The 21,735-nt window shown below is 54.6% G+C and overlaps 3 protein-coding genes across 4 annotated transcripts; 1 reads left to right on the top strand and 2 right to left on the bottom strand.

The window, feature by feature from the left end:
• Positions 1 to 3: 3 nt before the first annotated feature.
• Positions 4 to 4,384, bottom strand: SMDT1 (single-pass membrane protein with aspartate rich tail 1). Its single transcript, XM_081083835.1, has 3 exons — positions 3,788 to 4,384; positions 1,834 to 1,974; positions 4 to 567 (listed from the first exon to the last, which is right to left on the bottom strand). The coding sequence occupies exons 1-2, from the start codon at positions 3,971 to 3,973 to the stop codon at positions 1,837 to 1,839; spliced, it is 324 nt and encodes a 107-aa protein (XP_080939961.1). The 5' UTR covers positions 3,974 to 4,384; the 3' UTR covers positions 4 to 567; positions 1,834 to 1,836.
• Positions 4,385 to 4,723: 339 nt separating this feature from the next.
• On the bottom strand, positions 4,724 to 8,797 carry PHETA2 (PH domain containing endocytic trafficking adaptor 2). Its single transcript, XM_081083834.1, has 3 exons — positions 8,649 to 8,797; positions 7,161 to 7,244; positions 4,724 to 6,628 (listed from the first exon to the last, which is right to left on the bottom strand). Exon 3 carries the CDS (start codon positions 6,613 to 6,615, stop codon positions 5,839 to 5,841), a length of 777 nt encoding a protein of 258 aa, XP_080939960.1. The 5' UTR covers positions 6,616 to 6,628; positions 7,161 to 7,244; positions 8,649 to 8,797; the 3' UTR covers positions 4,724 to 5,838.
• A 4,401-nt stretch (positions 8,798 to 13,198) lies between these two features.
• On the top strand, positions 13,199 to 21,283 carry NAGA (alpha-N-acetylgalactosaminidase). Of its 2 annotated transcripts, none has more exons than XM_081084335.1 (10): positions 13,199 to 13,277; positions 13,668 to 13,753; positions 14,683 to 14,818; positions 15,284 to 15,455; positions 15,919 to 16,096; positions 16,426 to 16,520; positions 17,259 to 17,420; positions 18,818 to 19,015; positions 20,099 to 20,174; positions 20,645 to 21,283. In XM_081084335.1, the coding sequence occupies exons 2-9, from the start codon at positions 13,738 to 13,740 to the stop codon at positions 20,171 to 20,173; spliced, it is 1,032 nt and encodes a 343-aa protein (XP_080940461.1). In that variant the 5' UTR covers positions 13,199 to 13,277; positions 13,668 to 13,737; the 3' UTR covers position 20,174; positions 20,645 to 21,283. The 2 variants fall into 2 exon arrangements, with proteins under 2 accessions (XP_080940461.1, XP_080940460.1); XM_081084334.1 differs by having other exon boundaries at positions 20,031 to 20,174.
• Positions 21,284 to 21,735: the final 452 nt, after the last annotated feature.

The raw sequence follows: 21,735 nt of genomic DNA, 5'->3' as shown, positions 1-21,735 counted from the left end.
TTTAAAATAATCATTTTAATATTTTGTGGTTTTAAACTAACAACCAAAGCCATGATAGACTGGCATGTGACAATTAGCCAGTGTTATTCCACACAAAGAAAGTTTGAGGGTTTAGTTGGCCTGTACAGCTTTACTGAGGGAAAGAGTTTCTGTGGGGTTTTGTAAATAATGAAAATAGGTGCCAGGCCCCATAATTATGGATCCATAAGGGCCTGGAGACCCTGGGTTGTAAATCAAAGGCCTATTAGAGAACAAACAGCAGAGACAAGAAACTACAACAGCTAGAACCTACTCATACTGAGAAATCCAGCCATCACTCACTCATGCATAGTTGGTATTTGTCATGTTTATTCATCATCTGGTTATGCTCAGTGGATTGCGCATCTCGGGGACCCTCCCAGAGCCTGGGACAAAGGGCTGTGGGCATGCGCCTTGCAGGAGGCTTCACTGGAGTTGGGAGGCTGAGGGCTTTCGCTAGTCCCTTCTGCTGACAGGCAAGGAGGAGGGGCTGTGAGCATCGCCACGTCTTGATTCGGGGAGGGCTTTCTCTTTCCTGAACTTCATGACCTGCAAGAAAGGAAAGCAGCAGTGAATTGGGCAGCAGAGCAGCCCGTCATCCACATATTGAAAGAGAATTCCAGAGTGCTTCTACCAAACAGGAGAGAGGCGGTTTTGAGTAAATTTGGTTATTCATTCGTACATTTACTAAGCATTCACCACAGACCAGGCATGGGGGCCCTAGAGGTATAAATCATGTTCCCTGCCAGCAAGAAGCTCATGGTCTAGTAGAGTTTGGGGTGTATATGTTTAAACACGTAACATGGAGGGTCAACAGAGAGGTACTGGCCAGTCAGAAGGAGCAGTCTCTTTCAAATGGAGGGATGTGGGAAGCCTTTATCGAAGATAATGAAGAACTGGTGGAAATGGAGCTGTGGGACAGCCTGCTAGGTGGGAGGAACAATGAGCCTGCTTGGGAGTAATTCAAGAAATGGTGAGTACTAGGGACAGGTGTGTGGTTGGGAATATGAAGATGAGGCTAGAATAGGTGTGACCAGATCATGGCAAGCCTTGAATGCCAGACTAAAGAATCAGGAGTGTCTTTATGACAATAATGCAGCCACACACATATCAGGGCACCAGAAGTCAACACAAGGAAGCTGAATGGGACATGTCTTGGGGGAAGGGTCTATGAGCAGTGGTGACCATGTACAGGCTGTGCTGGTGCTGAGCTTGGTAACCATAGCTGTCCATGGTGAGAATCTACAGTTTCTAAATTTCAATTTGAAACACTAAAATGAAGCTGTCTGTGGTGGGTATGTAAGGCATATTAAACTGTAGAGAAAATTTTGGGGTGGTGAGAACAAGGCACATAAAGGGCAAATGAGCCCTGGCTGGTGGCTCAGTTGGAGTGTTGTCCCGTACAACCAAAGGTTGCAGGTTCGATTCCTGGTCAGAACACATACCTAGTTTGTGGATCACCAGTTGGGGTAGGTATGGGAGGCAACTGATTGTTTTCCTCTCATACTATTCCTCTATCTTTTAAAAATTAATAAAAACATCCTCGGGTGAGGATAAAAATAAATAGATAAGAGATTAAATTAGATAGATAGTCTGGCTGTGGTCCAATCTAGTTGGAAGAAACCCCAGTGAATTTATAAGTCAATAAGACAGTTTCCCTCATCCAACAGAGAAAAGGCAAAAACATTAGCCACCAAATGAGTCAATTCATTAAAGGTCTGCACTTCTGCTTCAAGTGTCCACCAGGCCAAACTACCAGTTCAGACCCCACCCCCTTTCTGCTCCTGGGCCATGTAGGGGAATAGCAGGTCTTACCTGTTAGTCGTCATCATCGTCGTCCTCTGGGACAAAAATGTCATGCTCCTCAAGTAGAGCGGCAAAGTTCTTGCTAATGAGCGTCCCGACATAGAGGAAGGGGATCACAATGGAGAACACACGGAGGAGGCCGAAGGACATCTGCAGAGGGTCAGAGGTGACTGTGAGCCCCGGGGCCCACTGTGGCAGGACTGCAGAACGCCTGGCCTTCCCAGAGTCCTTCCCTCTTAGGGACTCCAGCCCCATCATAAACAACTTGATTTTAAAGTCCTTGGGAAAATTCAGAGCAAAAATTAGAAGAAGAGATAAAGTGATTTTATGGCCATCAAAGTGGATACCAGAAAGAAAGATAAAGGTATTCTAGACATCTAAAAACTGGAGCACATGCCCTGGCTGGTGTGGCTCCGGCATCGTCCGTATACTGAAATGTTATGGGTTTGATTCCCAGCCAGGGCACCTACACATTGATGTTTCTCTCTACTCCTCCCCTACTTCTCAAATCAATAAGCATGTCCTAGGTGAGGATTAAAAAATAAAGCCCGGCCAGTGTTGCTCAGTGGTTGACCTTCGACCTATGAACACATGCCAGGGCACCTGCCAAAGTTGTGGGCTTGATCCCCAGTAGGGGGTGTGCAGAAGGCAGCTGATCAATGACTCTCTCTCACCATTGATATTTCTCTCTCTCCCTCTCCCTTCCTCTCTGAAATCAATAAAAATATATTTTAAAAGAAAAATAAGTAAAAATTGGAGCACAATATAGTAATTATTTAGATACCTACAGAGAAACAGGTGAGAAAGTACTAAGAGGGCTGGACTCTGGAAGTAAAATTCAGTTTTACTTGGACACTAAATACATGAAAATGGATTATAAAAAGATGTACAGTGAAGGAATATTCTTTAGAGTTCTTGAAGTAACAGGTTTCCCGATGACAAATTTGATTTCACCACATTAAATTTTAGAAACAGGTGTGTTTTGAAAAGTGAGCATGTATTTTACACTGAAAGTCTAGCTTTTTAAATGTACTGGGTTGTTTTGTAAAATCTCAACATTTCCTCTTGTATTTTCCTATGGAGTTTCAAACATTTTCCAGCTATTCCTTTTTATAAGGCATCTCTTCCCCAACACGCACCCAGCACCTTCCTGCGCCTTGCTAGGAAACAGCCCTGAACTCACCTGTCTGTGAACTAGCATAGGCCAGCCTAGCTTTTAAGAATTTTTGTTTTGTAACCACCCCCCGCCCCCAGTTTTGGGAGCCAAAAAGCAAACTTGTTTGGTATAAGGGACTGTTTACATTTTACTTAGGAAACCCCGGGTATTGAGGGCATGTGAAAGCATTCAGTGATGGAAAAATAGGACCTGATGGAGGCTGTACCAGCAGGAAACCAGTTTCCAGGACCAAGCTGAGCTGCTAGCTTTGAACACTATTCTGTCCGCGTCCGCCCACTCCGTCCCAGCCCTTCTTCATTGGTAAAAACAACGATGGTAATAATCTCCTGAATTATTCTCAGGACTTCAAATCACATGACTTAAGGACTAAGTCCAAACTCATAAAAAAGGTAAGTCCCGACCCACCTACACTTCATTTACATCAACTCTGAGGTAGACGGGCAGAGGTTACAGGATCTGTTTATATTGGACTCATAAAGCCGAGTCCTCTGGCACCAGAGATGGATCTAGACACCGCGCTCCTAAAGATAAACTAGTGCAAAACGCTTTCTCAGTTCTTGCCCCCATCTTCAGTCTCTACACACACCCAGCTCAACACCGGGACCTAACCCCACCTCCCACCAGTCAAAATTAGCCTATTAGCGCAAAACTTTGTTTTTCATCCGTCTTCCGGTCTAAGGCGGCCGTTTGATTGGCCATTGCTCCTATCAATCAAAGTCGACCCGCACACATTTCCCACTACGATTGGCCTCGGCACCTTTGCCCCGCCTCCAGGCAGACACTCACTTTCACCGGTTTGGGCAAAATGGCGCCGCTGCGAGTAACGATGACTGACCTCGACGGTACCAGGCTCTGACCTGAGCCGCCCCGTCCGGCGGAGATATCTCCATCTTTCGTCAAGCTCGGTCCTCTCCGGAGAGCCCCATATCGGACAGGCGCCAATACCAGCCAGCGAGCCGCTCCGGACGCCATCCCGGCACCCGGACCCCAGCGCCTGGCCCCGGCGACGCCCTCACAAAGAACGCTGCCCCAAGCCTCGCGAGGCTTTCGGAGCGGACGAGAGGCCCGGTCTCACAATCGCGCAGTGCGCCTAGTTCCAGTTGCGGTGGGAGGGAGGCTTGTCCCGGGCTAGCCCGACGTCGTGACGTCACGAGGACGCCGCCGAAGCGCCGGCGCGGTAGGCGGGCCGTGAGTAGGGTCGGTGCGGGGGATTCGTCAGGTTTTTTCCGTTTCCCACCCCGGCCCGCCGGCGCTCGGCAGAGCAGCCCTCAGGCGATTGTTGAAATGAACTTGAGTAACCGAGATGCGTAGAAAAGAACGTAGTGTTTTAATCGTACAAAAATTACTGTAACAATAAGAAAGGTAAAAGCCTGGACTGTCTCTATAAAACAAGGGTGTGGCGCTTCCGTTTAGGGCTGGGGAGGCGGCCCCTCCTCTTTGGAAACAAGTCGGGCGGGAAGAGGGCCCGGACCCTGAACCCGCATTTCAGCCTCCTGCCTTCACTGGAGGCTCTGGGCCTCCGCCTCCAGGCCAGTGGTTCCCAGCGTGGGCACACGCCCCACAGGGGGCCGATGCGAGAGTTATCAGTGATTTTTTTTGCATTTCTGAAGGTTCTAGGGACCTCACATACAGTCTGTAAATATATATTGTGACATTTATGCATTTCAGTTCTCTATTATGTTTTGAAACTTTATTTGCTATTTTTTCATATTTCATTTTTTTAAAACAATTTCTTAGTAATTTCTTCCTCAGTATGTCTACTGTCCTTTCGTTCTTTTATTTTTTTTCTTTCATGATGCCATGTTCTTTGGAAGCTTGTTTAGATCAAGTTAATGGCCTTTTAGGCTTCCTCCACGTGCATAAGAGTTCACTTTTTGAAGAATAAGAATTCTGTGTCACAGGGAGGGGCATCAGGGTGTTAGAGGTGCTCGGGTGCGGCGTGGCCACAGAGGGTGGGAGCCACTGCCCTAGGCCTAGCTGGGCCTTGGTCAGGCTGCCGAGGCCCCAGGGGCAGAGGCTCAGGGACAGAGTGTGTGTTGGGGGTGGGGGTGTTCTCTGCATCGCCCATCTAGCCCCTGCCACCGTGCCCATAGGGCATCAGCCTCGCAGGCCTCTGGCTCTATAGAGCCAGCCACTGTGCCTCCCAGAATAAATGGAAAAAGAAGACATCTGGCCTGCTAGGGAGGGTGGCAATGAGAGGGTCTTGGCAGGTGCACCCTGGGTGACAAGCAGGACTGTGAGCAAGTTCCCAGGTGGTTCCAGGAGCTGGAACACCCCTCTGGGAGCCCAGACAGGAGAGGGTTTATCACAAGGTGCCAGCAGTCCTGTGCCCAAGCTCCGAGAATGCCCGGACTGGGAACCACACCAAACGGGCTTTCCCTGGGGAGCCACACTGCCTGCCCACCTCTTCGGCTTCCCTCTGCAGACCCAGGGGCTGGCAGCTGCGTACCGAGTGCAGTCAGGGTTTCTGCTGGCGTAAAAGCTACCAGTCCCTCCGGGGTCAGCATCCAGCACCGCCTGTTGCCAGGATAGCCAGAAGGAGAGAGAGGACGGGGCTCCAGCACTTTCTGAGCAGAGTCCCTCCCTCTGTGATGGCTGAAGGCCCTCTCCCACCAAAGGACCCTCCAAGCCACCTTTGCTCTCTGGGCCTCAGAAAATAAAGGGGATACAAGTAACGATTCCTCAGGCCTCTCCAGGTATGAGGGTGGATCTGGAACCTGGAAAACCCTCTCAAAAAAAAAGCAACTTTGGAAACAAGTAAACATCAAACTCCTAAAAAAAGAATTGGCCCTGGTGTCCTGACCAGCAGGACAGGGCAGCACCCAAAGCGTCCAGGTTCAGGGCTTATCCTGTTGCTCACATTTTAGCTGGCTCCCCCGAGCCCTCTGCCGCCACCCCCGCCTCAGCTCCAGGATCTCCTGGCCGTACCAGTCGTGCAGGGTAGAGAAGCAAGAGGTCTCAGGGGACACGGGGCTCTGGCCCCTGCCCAGGAGGCTGGCAGCGCCCTGCAACTCACATTCTGCCAAGTTCCGCCCTGCTGGCCTGCTGCCCCCGGCTTCCACCAAGCCCATAGGGCTATATTCCCTGGAGAGGGTGTGGCCGTTCTCCAGGCCCCGAGACAGCTGGTCAGCAGGCTGGGTCTTACAGGAGCTTGTACCGGCCTTCCAGGATGAGTGGCGATGCAAGGCCAGGCTCTGGCGGGCATCACGCAACTGGTTCTCCAGCTCACGCACCACCAGGCGCATGTAGCCAAAGCTTGCCCGGGACAGCACCTTCACCCAGGCCTCCTGGGCTGCCGGTCCATCAGCAGCAAGCAGGTATGGACGCACACCGGGGGCATTGAAGCAGATGGTGAAGGCAAACTCCTCCGGCACGGGAGCCTCGGCCAGTTCCACCGTGCAGCCCTCCAGCACCACCAGCCCCAGAGGGGCCCGGGCCTCTCGACTCTCAAAGGAGAACAGCAGGTTGCCCTTGAGGACAAACCAGCACCTTCGGCCAGTGCCACTGGGGGTGGGTGGAGTCCCTGGGCCCCCCCAAGTGCGCAGGAAGCCCCTGTGGTCCGCTGGGGAGTTGCTCAGTGCATAGTGGGCCACGCTCCTCTCGTTCAGCTTCATGGCTCCATAGGAACTGTGAGGCAAGAGAGGCGGCCATGGGTCAGAGAGGGAGGTAGCCCCCGTGTCCCTGTGGGGAAGGGTGCTGGCTCTGGGGGAGGCTTGGGCCCAGCCCTGTGGCCTCTCCTCCCTTGCTGTTTGCTGGCGGCTCTCAGTGGCTTCATCTGTGGAAATAGCCTCCCCTGCCTTTCTCTCATGGGTTGTTGTTGTAATACACTGGACGTCAGAGGAGAATGTGATCGGATCAGACCAGGAGGTATGGCAGGGTTTTGACGCAGCTTTTTAAAATCCAAAGGAACCGGCCCAGCTGAGCTGAAATGGACCCCAAGTCCATTGAAACCATTGTGCTTAAACCATCCCCTAATCTGGGGACCCCTTAGTGCCAACCCTGAGGCCAGACCCCCAGGGCATGACCCTCCTGACTCATGGAAAACAGGCAGGGAGCAGTGAAGGTGAACTGCACACAACCACATGGCCAGCAGGAGCACAGCCTGGCCTCCTCGTCCCCTCACACCTGCTGGGGCGAGTCGCGGCGATGATGCACTTACCAGCAGAGCTTCTTAGGGGGAGGCAGGGGCCTCTCTGGTCTGGCCACAAGGCTCAACCACTTGACCACGTGATTTCCAGCGCGCCTGCAAAATAATTCTCAGACCCGGTCAACCTCCTAAAGCAGTGGTCGGCAAACACATTATAATGTCAACAGAGCCAAATATCAACAGTACAACGATTGAAATCTCTTTTGAGAGCCAAATTTTTTAAACTTAAACTATATAGGTAGGTACATTGTTATTAACTTAATTAGGGTACTCCTAAGGCTTAGGAAGAGCCACACTCAAGGGGCCAAAGAGCCGCACGTAGCTCGCGAGCCGCCGTTTGCCGACCACAGTCCTAAAGGATGAGAGCTCTCTTGACTTTGGTGCCCAGTGAAACCACTGCCTCCTCCAGGAAGCCCGCCCAGGCCCCTGGTAATCCCCCACCAACCCACCTCCCCAGGCCCGGCTCCCAGGAGCAATAAAGGGGCGGGTTCCTATCGTCTTGACAGCTCCTGGCCCTCTGAGGCAAGGGCATGTTAAGTGCCCTCCTAGCACTCACTGGTCAGTTTACTTGTGGGTTTTAATCTAATCACCTAATCTGAGCGGCCTGCCCTGAGCACCTTATCTAAACTGCTCCTGGCCACCAAGGTGGTCTGACCCGGGAGGGCCCAGCACAGCCCCCCGTTTTCATTTCCTTCACCCCACACAGACCTCCCTGTGCTGACACTCTGTCCGCAGCCTCAGGGTGCCCACCAGGGCCGTGGCTTGGCTCCAGGGGTAATCCCACACCCGCCCACAGGGCCCGGGGCCTCAGGCAGCATTTGCTGAAGTAACGGGCCCCACAACAGGGGGCGACACAAAGCCGCCCTCCCGCAGCCTGCGCTCCAGCGGGGGGACACTGTCAGCAAACGCTAATAAGAGTGTATTCACGGAACATAACTGAATACTAACTTATGTAAGGACCCGCCACGATGAGCGCTGAGAGAATGAACTGGCCCTGGGACGGGGAGGCGGAGGCAGAGACGTGGGCTGGAGAAGCGGCCTCACCTGGGTCCGGGGCGCAGGGAGGGGGCCGGGAGCCCACGGGCCCCCCGCCCGCCGCGTGCCGGGGGGATGGTCCCCCGAAAGCCCGCCCGGGACTGCGAATCCCCGCCGCACACTCGGCGGGAGGCCGGTGCCCCGGGCTTTCCGGATTCTTCCACTCCAGGAGCAGCGGGCCGGGGCGAGGACCGACCGGCCGGCGGCCGCTGCGCTGGGAACCGCGGGCGCCGCCGCGCTCGCTCTCGGTTTCCCGGTGCCGCGCAGGGGCTGTCCCGCCACGTCCGCGCGGCCCACGCCTTCCCCGGGCCGCTTCCTCCCGCAGCCCAGGAGGGTGGCCCGGTGCCGGGCTGCGGCCGCTCCCGGGGCGGTCCCGTCTCGGACCCTGCGAACGTGGCTGCGCGGCGGGGAGGCCCGCCTGGGCGGCTCGAGTCGCGGCCCCCGCCCTGCCCGTCCAGGACTCACCAGATGCCCCTCGATCCTCGCGGGGAGGAAACTGAGGCCCGAGAGGCCGGGACCTGCCTGAGCCACAGAGCTGGTCAGTGGCTGGCGGCCTCGAACCCAGGGCCCCGCCGCAGGCCGTCCGCCGCCCTCAGACTCAGCCACCCCACCCCACCCCTCCCCTCCCCTCCCCTCCCCCCTCCCCGCCCCGAGGGCTCGGGGCCTTTCTTCCCCACTCGTCCCCTCTCCCTGCCCCGCCCACTTGTCCGCAGAGCCGAGCCCGGAGGCCCAGCCCGGGAGGCCCAGCCCCGCGCCTCCGCTGGGCGGGCTCCTACTCAGCCCGCACGGCCCGGCTGAGCTTTCTGGCCACGCAACTGGACCCTGGGGTCACCAGGTCTTTGCTTCTGGGGTTTTCTATTTCCCCTTGTGCCACTCCCATGGCCTGCAACCCCCGCGCCCCCCCCCCGCCCCCCTTTTCCAGGTTCTGCCTGGGTCCGGCCCAGCGGAGGGCCTGTGTTGCGTGTTTGCTTAATATGATTTCAGGTCAATCCGCTTGCTTATGACTTAAGTGAAGTTGTTTTAATCCACTTGTTGATGCCCCCCAAAAAAGTTGCTTTGACCTAAGTGTGAAGTCAGGAGGCCATCGTTCTACATGTGGAGTCGGTCCCTACGCAGCCAGCAGCCCAGCTGCCGACCGGCCTGCTGGGGGCTGGCCCTGAAGGACCCCCGGAGGAGCCGCTATGAAAAGGGGGCTTGGACTGTAAATACTGAGGACGGGAGGGCTATTTGAGAGTGTCGGTTTGGGCAAAGCAACGCTCTGTAACGTAGAAACTCTCCAAAGACCCTTGCGACATTTGCTCCTGCGGCTGACCAAGCCGACTCTTGCGGGGGTGGGGTGGGGGGGGGGTGTTAAACCTGGCGGCGGGCTCCCCGCTGACACGGGCCTTTTGGTTCCCTAGCAACAGCGCTCTAGCAGCAAGGGGACTTTTACTTTAGTGCTGGCCGCTGGAAATCAGCTTTCTTTCTTTCTTTCTTTCTTTCTTTCTTTCTTTCTTTCTTTCTTTCTTTCTTCCTTTCTTCCTTTCTTCCTTTCTTCCTTTCTTCCTTTCTTTCCTTTCTTTCCTTTCTTTCCTTTCTTTCCTTTCTTTCCTTTCTTTCCTTTCTTTCCTTTCTTTCCTTTCTTTCCTTTCTTTCCTTTCTTTCCTTTCTTTCTTTCTTTCTTTCTTTCTTTCTTTCTTTCTTCCTTCCTTCCTTCCTTCCTTCCTTCCTTCCTTCCTTCCTTCCTTCCTTTCTTTCTCTTCCTTCCTTCCTTCCTTCCTTCCTTCCTTCCTTTCTTTCTTTCTTTCTCTCTCTCTTTCTTTTTTTCTTTCTTTCTTTTTTAATATATTTTATTGATTTTTTACAGAGAGGAAGGGAGAGTGATAGAGAGTTAGAAACATCGATGAGAGAGAAACATTGATCATCTGCCTCCTGCACACCTCCTACTGGGGATGTGCCTGCAATCAAGGTACATGCCCTTGACTGGAATCAAACCTGGGACCCTTCAGTCCGCAGGCCATGCTCTATCCACTGAGCCAAACCGGTTAGGGCTGGAAATCAGCTTCTTGATTGGTTGCTGATTCTCCAGAGCAGGGGTCCTCAAAGCCACATGCAAATACAAATATTGTATTTGTTCCCGTTTTGTTTTTTTTACTTCAAAATAAGATATGTGCAGTGTGCATAGGAATTTGTTCATAGTTGGTTTTTTTTTTTAAACTATAGTCCGGCCCTCCAACAGTCTGAGGGACAGTGAACTGGCCCCCTGTTTAAAAAGTTTGAGGACCCCTGCTCCAGAGTGTGTCCTCCTGTAAAAAAGACACGCCTCATATTAAATTCGGACATTGTTCCTTCACCTCCCCTTGCCTGGAACATTAGTGTGAGTAATCTTTCGTTTTTTGGGGAGTATGGTTTATTGAGAGATATGCTATTGGCTTCTGAAATTATTGTAATTCCCACAATGAACCTGTGCTAAATAAATGGTTGGCAAAGACAGAATCAGTCTTCAAGTATAGCGTTTGCTGCCCGTCCCCACCCCTGCCCCCAAATGCAGGAGGCTGGGATTTCCCGATGTCCCTGGAGGCCAATAAGCTGAAACCATGTCTGAGAACTTGTTCCCACCTCAGAGCTGTCCCCCTTGCAGTACCTGCAGCCCAGAGTGCTCTTCCTGCTCATCCCTACCCCTCAGCTCTACCTCCTCCGGACTCCTTCATACCAATTATGTTTCAGCTCAAAGGTCTCCTCCCTGGCGTACCTGTAAAGTCTATGTGGGAGGGGAAGACAAGTTCCTCTGCCCTTCTAGGATCTTTCTGCTGGTCAAATAAGTAAATCAACACGAGAAAGGTTAACAAGAGAAAAGAACCAAATCTAGTGACATTCGTACATACAGGAACCCCACACCCCTGAGAGATTCAGAGACCCCACCTACATAGAGGTTCAGAGCCAGAAAGGTAAAATAAGGTGTCCCTGATATTCTGAGCTAAGGAGTGTGGTAAGAGGCCTGGCGCTTCAGAGGGGAGGAGAGCTATAAGAATTCACAGATTGATAAAAGAGCAGATGTTTGCCCTGCCTTAGAGATAGGCCATAAAACGTTATATCTGGTAATAACTCTTATCATGAGCAAGGCTCCTCATTTATTTATTTATTTTTAAATATATTGATTTTTTACAGTAAGGAAGGGAGAGAGATAGAGAGTCAGAAACATTGATGAGAGAGAAACATCGATCAGCTGCCTCCTGCACATCTCCCACCGGGGATGTGCCCGCAACCCAGGTACATGCCCATGACCGGAATCGAACCTGGGACCTTTCAGTCCACAGGCTGACACTCTATCCACTGAGCCAAACCGGTTTCAGCAAGGCTCCTCATTTAAATTCTTCTAGGTAGTTGTGGGGGTGCAGAGCCTGCAGAGTTTGCATTGCCTTCAGCTCAAAATAATCCACATGCTAAAGCAGCACATCATAGGGAGGCCTGTGCTGAACCCTTTCACCTACTCTCAAGCCTATCACATCCGGGGTTGTGTGTTCACTGTAGCACGAACCACTGTAGAAAACTTGCCTACACTCACGCTTTTATTTCCTGTGTACTATCTATATCCCTCGCTAAATCTTATTCAATTGATAATATAAACCATAATAAATGAGTTAGAAGATAATACATGGTGTGGGAAACATAGAACATGGTAAGGGAGATGAAATTGTGGCAATGGGGAGGTTGAGTTTTAAATAGGGTAATCAGGGTGGGCTTCATCGAGAAGGTGACATCTGAGAAATACTTAAAGGAAATGATAGAGCCAGTCATGCCAGTATCTGGAGGAAGAGCACTCCAGGCAGAGGGAGCAGCTAGTGCAATGGCTCTGAGGCCTGTTGTGTTTGAGGAACTAACTGCAAGGAGGCCAGGGCTAGGCAGCGGTGTGCTGCTTGCTGGAGGGGGAGGGGGGGGGGGTCGGGAAGAGCAGTAGGGGTGGGGTCAGAATGTGTAGGTGGGGCTTTGTAAAACTGTGAGGGCTGTTGCTCCATCCAGATTGAGACGAACAGACATCACAGGGTCTTGAGTGAGCTGTTTTCAAGGATTCGCCAGGCTGCTGTGGAGAGAATAAATGTGGTGGAAATGTAAGCTGCTGCACTAATCCAGGCAAGATGTGATGGGGCTGGGAGAGCAGTGAGGTGCCCAGATTCAGAATGCGCTCTGAAGGTAGAGAACAGGATTTGCGGAGAGACAATGTGGGGAGTGAGGAAAGAGGAGGCAAGGACGACTCCAAAGTTTGACCTTAGCACCTAGCAGGACAGTTGTCATTACCTGAGATGTGGAAGGTGGCAGGTGTTCCGTTTGGGCCCGTTATGTTTCAGATGCTCGTGACTAACCCAGTGAAGGTGCCAAGAATGAAGTGTTTGGCCCTAGTAGTTGGTCAATAAAATTTTGATGAATGAAACTGGGAAGAAGCATAGAGAGCCTGGGCTAGTGTAACAGGTGCTGCAGTGCCGGTGGGAAGGAAAGCCTCCTGGCTTGGCAAGAGCTGTGCTCTCCGCCTGGTTTGTTTTCCCCACCCACTCCCCTCCCAAGTTTATGGATTCATCTTCCGCTACCGGTTTGAGAGTCACGCTTCAGGGTATCCCATCATTTCCTCTTTTTTTTAAAAAAAATATTTTATTGATTTCAGAGAGGAAGGGAGAAGGATAGAGAGAAACATAGATGATAAAAGAAAAATCATTGATCTGCTGCCTCCTGCACGCCCCGAGCCCGGAATCAAACCGGGACCCTTCAGTCCGCCGGCCGATGCACTATCTACTGAGCCAAACCAGCCAGGGCTCATTCCCCTTCACAAAGCCCTTAGCAGGTCTAGCTTCAGGGGAGCTGGGGCAGGCGGCACAGCAGCTTCCTCCTATGCCCGCGGGCGGGGTCAGCGGGAGCCCGAAGGGGGCGGGGCTGGGGCGGTTCGGAGCGCGCAGGGCCCTCAGAGGGCGGGGCACGGCGTTGCTGGAGGGGTTCTGATAGGCTCCAGGGGAGGGCTGGCCGCCGTCAGGCCCCGCCCCGCTGGAACGAGGTCGGAGAATCCGGCGACTGCAGGGCTTCGCGGCTCCGGGGGCAGCAGCTGCGGTGGGTCGGAGGAGGTGGCAGGTGAGTGCCGCGGGCCGGGCGCTCTGGGGTGGGGGTCCCCGCGCGGTGACTGCTGCCGGTGGCGGCCAGAGGCGGCCACCCAGACCCGGGAGGAGTCCAGAGCCTGGTCTCGGCCTGGCGTCTCCCCTCTTCCTGGGCGACCTGGAGCCCGTGCTGCCTGTTGGGTCCCGGCGGGAGGAGGCCCGCCCTTGGGCTCTCGGGCGCCCAGCACTGCAGGGGGGTGAGGTCTGATGTCCGAGACACGTTGTTTAGTATTTCTGAAGGAGGCAGGGAAGTATGGCTGGGCAGGGAGTGGGGGTAGGGGGGCGGTTTGGGGATCCCCGCCCAGGGTTGAAGGCCGCAGGGCCAGTCGGGTAGTAGTGACGCCAGTACTTTTCTAACGTTTCTTAGCTTCCAAAGCCCAACATATAAAGCTGGGAAAAGCGGATCTGGCCCGCTCCTGGGACGCTGGTGCAGAGCAATGCTGTGGAAGACAGGTAACCCAAACGGGAGGGGGTGGGACTACCTGGCGGGAGTGCAGGCCTCCTCCCCTGATGTGGGTATGCCATGTGGGAGACTTGTTCCTCTTATTCTTGGAGCTGGGCTGGGAAAGGAGAAGGAACTGCCCGCCCCCCCTGAGGAGGAATCAGTTCCCCTCTAAAGTGCAGAGGCCCAATCTTATGTGATATCAACATGTGCTGAGAACAGCCCTGTAAAGTCGGTACATTAACTCCATTTCACAGATAAGGAAACTGAGGCCCGAGAGGAAAAGGGCTCACCCTGGGGAGCTGGCTGTGTGCAGGTCCCACCTGGCTGATCTCTCTCTCTCTCTTTTTATTTTAAATATAATTTTATTGATTTCAGAGAAGAAGAGGGAGAGAAACATCAATGATGAGAGAGGATCACCGATCAGCTGCCTCCTGCACGCCCCCTAATTAGGATGGAGCCCGCACGTGCCCTTGACCAGAATCGAGCCTGGGACCCTTCAGTCTGCAGGCTGACGCTCTATCCACCGAGCCAAACCAGCTAGGGCCTGGCTGATCTCTTCAGCCCTTCTAGGTCTCTTGGGGATCTGTGGTGGAGATCTGTGGTGGAGAGCAAAGACCTGGAGTCTGGCTACAGTGGACTGTCAGTTCTGTGTAATGGAGTTGGTCTGGGTAGAGAAAGGATATGACCTTAGCTATTAGTGTTTGCTAATTCTAGCACTGCTGTGGCAACAACAGCAAGTGGGGATGTCCCCCAGGCCTCACACACACTGACCTGCTCCAGGCACCATCTGCCTGCTCACCCACTGCATGCGGGAAGAGCCAAGTCCACCTCAAGCCCAGGAGTTGCTCCTCTAGTGTGCAGGCCGGCAGCCCGTGGAGGGGGTCGGGCGCGGGCCGGGGCTGTGGGAGCCACTCCGTCATCCCCAACCCTCCTACAGCGCCGCTGCTAGCCCTGGTGGGCCAGGTGCTGGTGCTGGAGAATGGGCTCCTGCGGAGGCCGCCCATGGGCTGGCTGGCCTGGGAACGCTTTCGCTGCAACATTGACTGTGAAGAGGACCCAGAGAACTGCATCAGGTGAGGAAGCACCACACCACCTGACAAGCTGTGCCCGGGGCCCTGCAGCGTGGGGGCAGGGAGGAGAGAGTCAGCGAGAGAAGAGAACAGGGTCAAATCCCCCCATCTCCCATCCTAGAGAGGCTGCAGCCAGAGGTGACTCTTGGGACATCTGACAACCGCGTGACATGCTTGGGGCCTCTGTGGGGCCTGTCAGGTCTGTGGGGCAGGCACTTTGGGGACCCAGCCCCTGAGATGAAGGGGATAACTGGTGAGGCCAGTCCCCTGGCTCAGTCCTGCCCCTTGGCCTGGGCTGGACCATTCCTTTCAACTTCACCCTGGAAGGGCTCATGGCACTATGCCTGGGGTCATTTACAACTGTCACCTGGCTTAGTCTGCAGCTGACCCCAAGGCCAGGATTCTTGTTGCCTTGGATGAGGAACATGCTAGCCGCTAAGCTGCTCCATCCCCTGCTCCTCTTGCCAGTGAGCGGCTCTTCATGGAGATGGCTGACCGGCTGGCACAGGACGGATGGCGGGACCTGGGCTACACATACCTTAACATCGATGACTGCTGGATTGGTGGGCGCGATGCCAAAGGCCGCCTGATGCCTAGTCCCAAGCGCTTCCCCAACGGCATTGCCTTCCTGGCTGACTATGTGAGCCCCACCCAGCCCTGCCCCTTGGCCTGGGGGCCAGATCACTCTTTCCACCTCACCTGCTTAGGGCTCTATTTCCACCATCCCTGTTTGAGAACTCAGTCTGATGGGGAAACAAACAAATGGCTAGTTTTGGCCCACGGTGGTGGGGGGAGCCAGGAAGGGCATCTGATCCACCTGGGATTTCAGGAAGGTTCTCCAAAGAGAAGGCAATTCGTGAGCTGATACCAGAGAGGTGACATTTAAGGCAGAGGGGATGGCGAAGCGAAGGCCGAGAGGCAAGGATCAGCCCCTGGGAGTGTGTGTTGGAGGGAGGAGAGGACCGTGGCCAGCCAGCAAGCGGAGCCCTCTCCTTTGTCACTGGGGCACCGGAAGGTTTGAATGGGGCTGGGCCAAATGCGCCTGTGAGGTGGCTCCCTGAGGGTCCTGCCTGAGCCCACTGTGTCCTTGGCTCCCCCCGCAGGCTCACTCCCTGGGCCTACAGCTGGGCATCTATGAGGACTTGGGCAATTTCACCTGCATGGGTTTCCCCGGCACCACGCTAGACAAGGTGGTCCAGGATGCTCAAACCTTCGCCGAGTGGAAGGTGGACATGCTGAAGCTGGATGGCTGCTACTCGACCCCGGAGGAACGGGCCAAGGGTGAGTCGCACAGCTGGCTGGGGGCCATCAGGTGGACAGGGAGGGACGGCCATGGAAGGGGCCCCAGTGTCCACTTGGCTGAGCCTGTCTGTCTGTATGCCTCCTAGGAAGTGGTGTTTCCCAGTTCCCCTCACCCAGGGGCTCCCAGCTCCCTAAAGATGGCTGGGCACCGTGCCCACCTGGGAAGTGTTCGCAGCATTGGGCACAGGGGGCAGCACCTCTGTGGAGCGTCAGTTTCCTCACCTTTGGTGGGAGAATGTTTGGGTTGAGGCCCTAGGCTGCTTCCTGTACCTTCTCGGTCCTGAAATGTGGGGGTTGGACTTCGCCAGGGTACCCCATGATGGCTGCTGCCCTGAACGCCACGGGCCGCCCCATCGCCTTCTCCTGCAGCTGGCCAGCCTACGAAGGGGGCCTCCCCCCCAAGGTAAGCCATTCTGCGCCCACCTGGCAGCATTCCCCCACCTGCTGCCTCACCTCCTGTGCAGTCACAGGCCGCCCATCGCCTTCTCCTCCCACCATAGCTGCCCGAGTGCTGATATGTAGGTCTAGAGAGAAGGCCCCGAGTACCCCAGAGGCACCCAGCCAGCCTAGGGTCTTAGAGAAGAGGCACTTGTGAGGTGGCTGAAGGCATGGGAACCACACGTGATGCGCAGGCACACTGTGCCCACCAAGCAGAGGGAACCTGGGTTGTCCTGAGTGGGCTAGGAGACCCAGAAGGCTGGTGAGGATAGGCAGGTGGGGCCTGTCTCGGAAGGGCCGTGGGCACCTCAGCAGGGGCCCTCAGCACCTAGGACACTAGAAAGGGTGCGGTCAGACCTGCAGACCTGAGGGAGGACACTGGCAGAGGGTGAGGGTCACTGCGGGAACACAGGGTGGGTGTGCAGCAGGGATGTTGGTGGTATACCACCTGGAGCCTGTACCCTGGGCTTGACCCGGCTGGCATGGGAGGGCAGGACAGGCTTCTGGCACCAGCATCCATGGAGCAGAGGCCTGGGCAGCCCCAGAGCAGGGCTGTTCTCTGCGGCCTTCCTCATCCTGAACAAGCTACGGTTGGTTCTCTGCCTTCCCCACCCTCTTGTCTCCTGCTGAGCCTCCCCGCCCCTGTGCAGCCTGCGGGCAGCAGAGGGTGACTCCTGTGCTGGACTCTGCCTCCGACACCCAGGTGAACTACAGTCAGCTGGCAGAGATCTGTAACCTCTGGCGCAACTATGACGACATCCAGGACTCCTGGAGCAGTGTGCTCTCCATCCTGGACTGGTTTGTGGACCATCAGGACATTCTGCAACCAGTGGCCGGCCCTGGACACTGGAACGACCCAGACATGGTACCAACATGGAGGGGATGTCTCAGGACCCATCACCATGATGGACTTGCTCCCTCTCTCTGGTCACTCACTGCCAGGTTCTAGATCAGTGTCTCTGAACCAGCTGCATTAGACTTGCCTTGGAGCTTATTTACAATTCTGTTCCCAGGCCCCCACCCCCACCCCCACCTTTTGGATCAGAATGTTGGGAGAGGGCTGGGAATGCCCATTGTTGACAGTCTTCCCAGGCAATTCTGATGCTTGAAACTTGAGAACTTGGTCTGCAGTGGCTCTAAGTGAAACATCATTCCTCTGCAGAGTGAAAAACAGGAATATTCCACACCTCTGTCTATTCCCTCCCTACCCTGTCCTCACCCAGGCTGCCTCTGACCCTTCTTTCAATGCCCTGTACCCTGTCACCCTCCTGCAGAGCCTCCACGGGCAGAACCGGCCCCTCGTACCCACCTCACTCATAGCCTTGGTGACTTAAATATTTTTACAATTTGTCTTAGAGTTTTATAGCTATCTCTTCATTTAATCAAGATTTAATACCAGTGATGATTAAAATAATACAAATACTGGCCAGATAGTGGGGCACCTGAAGAAACAGAAATCGGCCTGCCTTAGAGTTCTAGCTCCAGCTCTGCCACGTACCTTAGGCAAGTGACTTAATTTTCTCTGTGCCTCCATTTCTGTGTTTAATTTTAGTGATTTTTGTCTTTTAAAATATTTTTTATTGATTTTGAGAGAGGGGGAGGGAGAGAGAGAAACATCAACATGAGAATGAAACATTGGTTGGCTGCCTCCTCGTGCCTGTTTTGTCAATTGGAAAATGAAAATAACAACAGTAGCTACCTTATATATAGGGCTGTTTTGAGGGTGAAATGGATGGCCCTTTAAAATGCTTGGCACAGCTTGGCACATGTACAGTGCTTAGTTAGGTTGGCATCACTAAGTATGTAACAGTGTTGTGTGAGCAGTAATCGTTTGTGTCCTGTCGAGATTGGTTGCCCTGGGTCAGGTGGTGGGGCAGGTGGTGGCTACTGGCAAGAGCAGGGACTCTGTCCGGCTCTGGTTCTGGTTTCCTACCACTGCCATCCTGGGTGCGTTTCTTGACTTGCGTGTTTCAGTTTACAAATGCTTTTGGCAGCAGGATCCCATTGGAATGACGTGTGACATGACCAGCACCCCCTTTCTTGTGAAATAAAAAGCTGAGGCTCAAATGGAAAGTGACTCAACTCATCCCGAGGCCACACTGCTAGGGAATGGTGTTTGCCAAGCCAGGCTCCCCATGTGGCCGTGCCTCCCACCTCCATCTTCTCTTGCTTCAGCTACAAGCTTGGGGTTGGTTGGGGTTGGTGCCTATACCCTCCCCACTGAAGAGGGCAGGGCTGACCACTTCTCTCCTCTGCCCCTAGCTGCTCATTGGGAACTTTGGCCTCAGTTTCGAGCAAGCTCGGGCCCAGATGGCCCTGTGGACAGTGCTGGCGGCCCCCCTCTTCATATCCACGGACCTGCGTACCATCTCCGCCCAGAACATGGACATTCTGCAGAATCCACTCATGATCAAAATCAACCAGGATCCCTTAGGTATCCAGGGACGCAGGATTCTCAAGGTATTGGGGTGTGGGGGGAAGAAAGGGGAGACTGAGGGACTAGGCTCCCCTGAGAACAAGCCTGCAAGGCTGGGTGCATTCAGTTGAAGACTCTACTAGGGGCTATTCCAACTGTCCCCCACTTACCCGGTGAGCGCAGGGCCAGAGCAGGACAGCTCATGGGATTTGGGGAGGGGAGACGTCACCATGCAGTGCCCAGGGTCCAGTGAGGCCTCTCAGGTTGGAAGTGTAAGGTGTCTGGCAGAGAACTGTGGTGTCTGGTAGAGAACGGGGGCTTCCCTACCATGTTTAGGAGTTGTATGAGCCAAGGAATACAACTATTACTCGTACTGGTGTCTACTGTTTATTGATCACCTACTGTGTGCTGGGCATTCTAGATACATTTCCTCACAAGGTCGATAGTCCTTCCCTGCTTTATAAAAGAGGAAACTGAGATTTGAAGAGTCTAAGTAACTTAGCTCAAGGCCCCACAATTAGTAAACAGCCAACAGGACCTGATTCCAACAGTGTTGCCCACAGTTTGTGCTCTTTGCACACTCCCCTCTCTAGTTAGGATAAATCTACACACCTGTAGAATGTACCTGTGGAGAGGCCCAGAGGAGGGAACTAATCCCTGCCAGGCTGGGGACCTTCTGGAAGATGGGGTTCACGCTCCTGGCTGTTCAGGGCAGAGTGCATCATCCCATTGGCCACTCCAGGGCAGCAGCTGTCCACGTCCATCCCTCCCATCATCCTATGAGCTCTCTGAGGCAGGACCTCATGCAGCATTGCGTGTGTCCTGGCATGGGGCCTGGACACAGGAAGTGTTGGGGAGTGTCTGCCAAGTCAGGGAAGGAAGGAAAGTAGTTAGATAAGTGGGGTACTGGAGGGCTGTGGTATCACCCCCCTAAGCTTTTGCGTGGAATGAAACTGTGGGCTGGGGAGGGGGGACCCAGGCCTCAAGGGAGGGCCAGGAAGGGGACCTCAGGGCCTGCCTGAGCAGGAACCCCAGCCAGCAGCCACCTTCTGTGCCCAGGAGAAGTCCCTCATCGAAGTGTTCCTGCGGCCCCTGGACAATAATGCCTACGCCTTGGTCTTCTTCAGCCGCAGGACAGACATGCCATATCGCTTCCACTGCTCCCTCTCCCAGCTCAGCTTCACCAGCTCCATCTTGTATGAGGTGAGCGCCCTGCAGGCAGTGAGTGCCCTGTTTTCCTGGGCGGGCGTTGCTGGGGTGGGCCTCACCCAGGCCTCCCCGAAGCCGTGGGCCTTGGGTCCTGTGGCAGGTGCTCAAGGGGCAGCTGCAGGCACTGAGGGCCATGGCTGGTGCTGCTGTCCACACTGGTACTTTCAGGCTAAGCAAACAGGACTGCTGAGTATGAATGAGTGCCGTTACCCACTGAGGCCACGCTCCTCGCCTCACCGGTCAGCCCTTGCTGGCACGGTGCTCAGGTCCTCTGTGGGCGAGGCTTTCGCCACTGCCTATGTCTGGGCATCAGCTGGCTGTGCCGGTGAGAAGTGACAGAGTCACGGCTCCCACTTCTGCAGCGCACACGGGAGGCCCAGCACAGACAGGCCAGAGTCCAGGCTTCTGTGCCCTCTGCCTGGCCATTCTCACGGGGGCACTGGTTATGTCCCTCCCTGCTGCAGGCCCAGGATGTCTACACGGGTGGCGTCATCAGTGGCCTCCGGACTGAAACCATCTTCACAGTGATCATCAACCCTACAGGGGTGGTGATGTGGTACCTGTACCCTGTCAGGCAGCTGGGAACACCTCAGCAGTGAGGAGCTAAGACATGTGACAGGTTGTAGCAGCACCGCTGAACCCAGACCATGGAGCCTTGACATGCCAAGGGCCAGGAGGCGAGCTTCTCTGCTACCCAGGCCCCCTTGGCGACTGATCCCATCGGACCCAAAGTGCAACCAAAGGACCAGGTTCCACGTGCTGCCCAAGTGTGAACCCTCTTGGAAACTTGTCTGGGCGCTTTCCTGTGGCCTCCTGGCCTCTAACCTTGTCTGCACAGCCCACAGATGTTGCTGAACAACTCGGCAGCCTAAGCCCCTGTAGGCAGGGGCACTGATACCCATCAGGACTCCAGCCTCTGGCCTTTTGTTGACTCTGAAATCAAGATTTGGAATTTTTTTATAATTAGGAGCGGGGATCTGACCTCTGTCAGGAACGTCCTTGGATCACAATGGCTTTCCTGCCCGGAGGAGGCCTCGCAGGCTGATACTCCACGGGAGTGACCTTGGCTCCCTCAGGTCACCAATAAAGCTGTTCTTTAGTCACGTAGTTGTAACATGGACCTGGGGCCATGGGCACCTTCAGTCAGGGACTCTGAGTGGCACCACACAGGGTGCTGGCTTCAAATCTGACCTCACATGGAAGATGTGGGCATCTTCTGGTCCCTCATTTTCCAAAATGACCTGCAGGTTATACTCTTAGACAGTCCAGACTTGCCTCACACCGGGAGCCATCCCTGCTCTGCCCACCACAGTGGTGGTGGTGTGACAACACGGTGAGGCAGAGCAGCCATGGTCCCAGGCCCTCTGTCTCGCCCTTCCCCGCCCCATTCAGATGGTCCAGGCTCTGCTGGCCATGACCCCGTCTCCAGCCCCTCTGCTGCACCCTGAAAGGCCTGATCTGCTGAAGAACTTCGCACTGTTGTCCTAGCCACCTTTCAGCTCCTCTTTTCTGACAGGGCTTCATTCAGTGGCTCGCAGGGCCTGGGTGGGAGTGA

The sequence above is a fragment of the Myotis nattereri genome (genome assembly GCF_964212035.1).
Source record: "Myotis nattereri genome assembly, chromosome: 2".
Lineage (NCBI taxonomy): Eukaryota > Metazoa > Chordata > Mammalia > Chiroptera > Vespertilionidae > Myotis > Myotis nattereri.
This window is presented reverse-complemented; position numbering and strand designations above follow the sequence as displayed.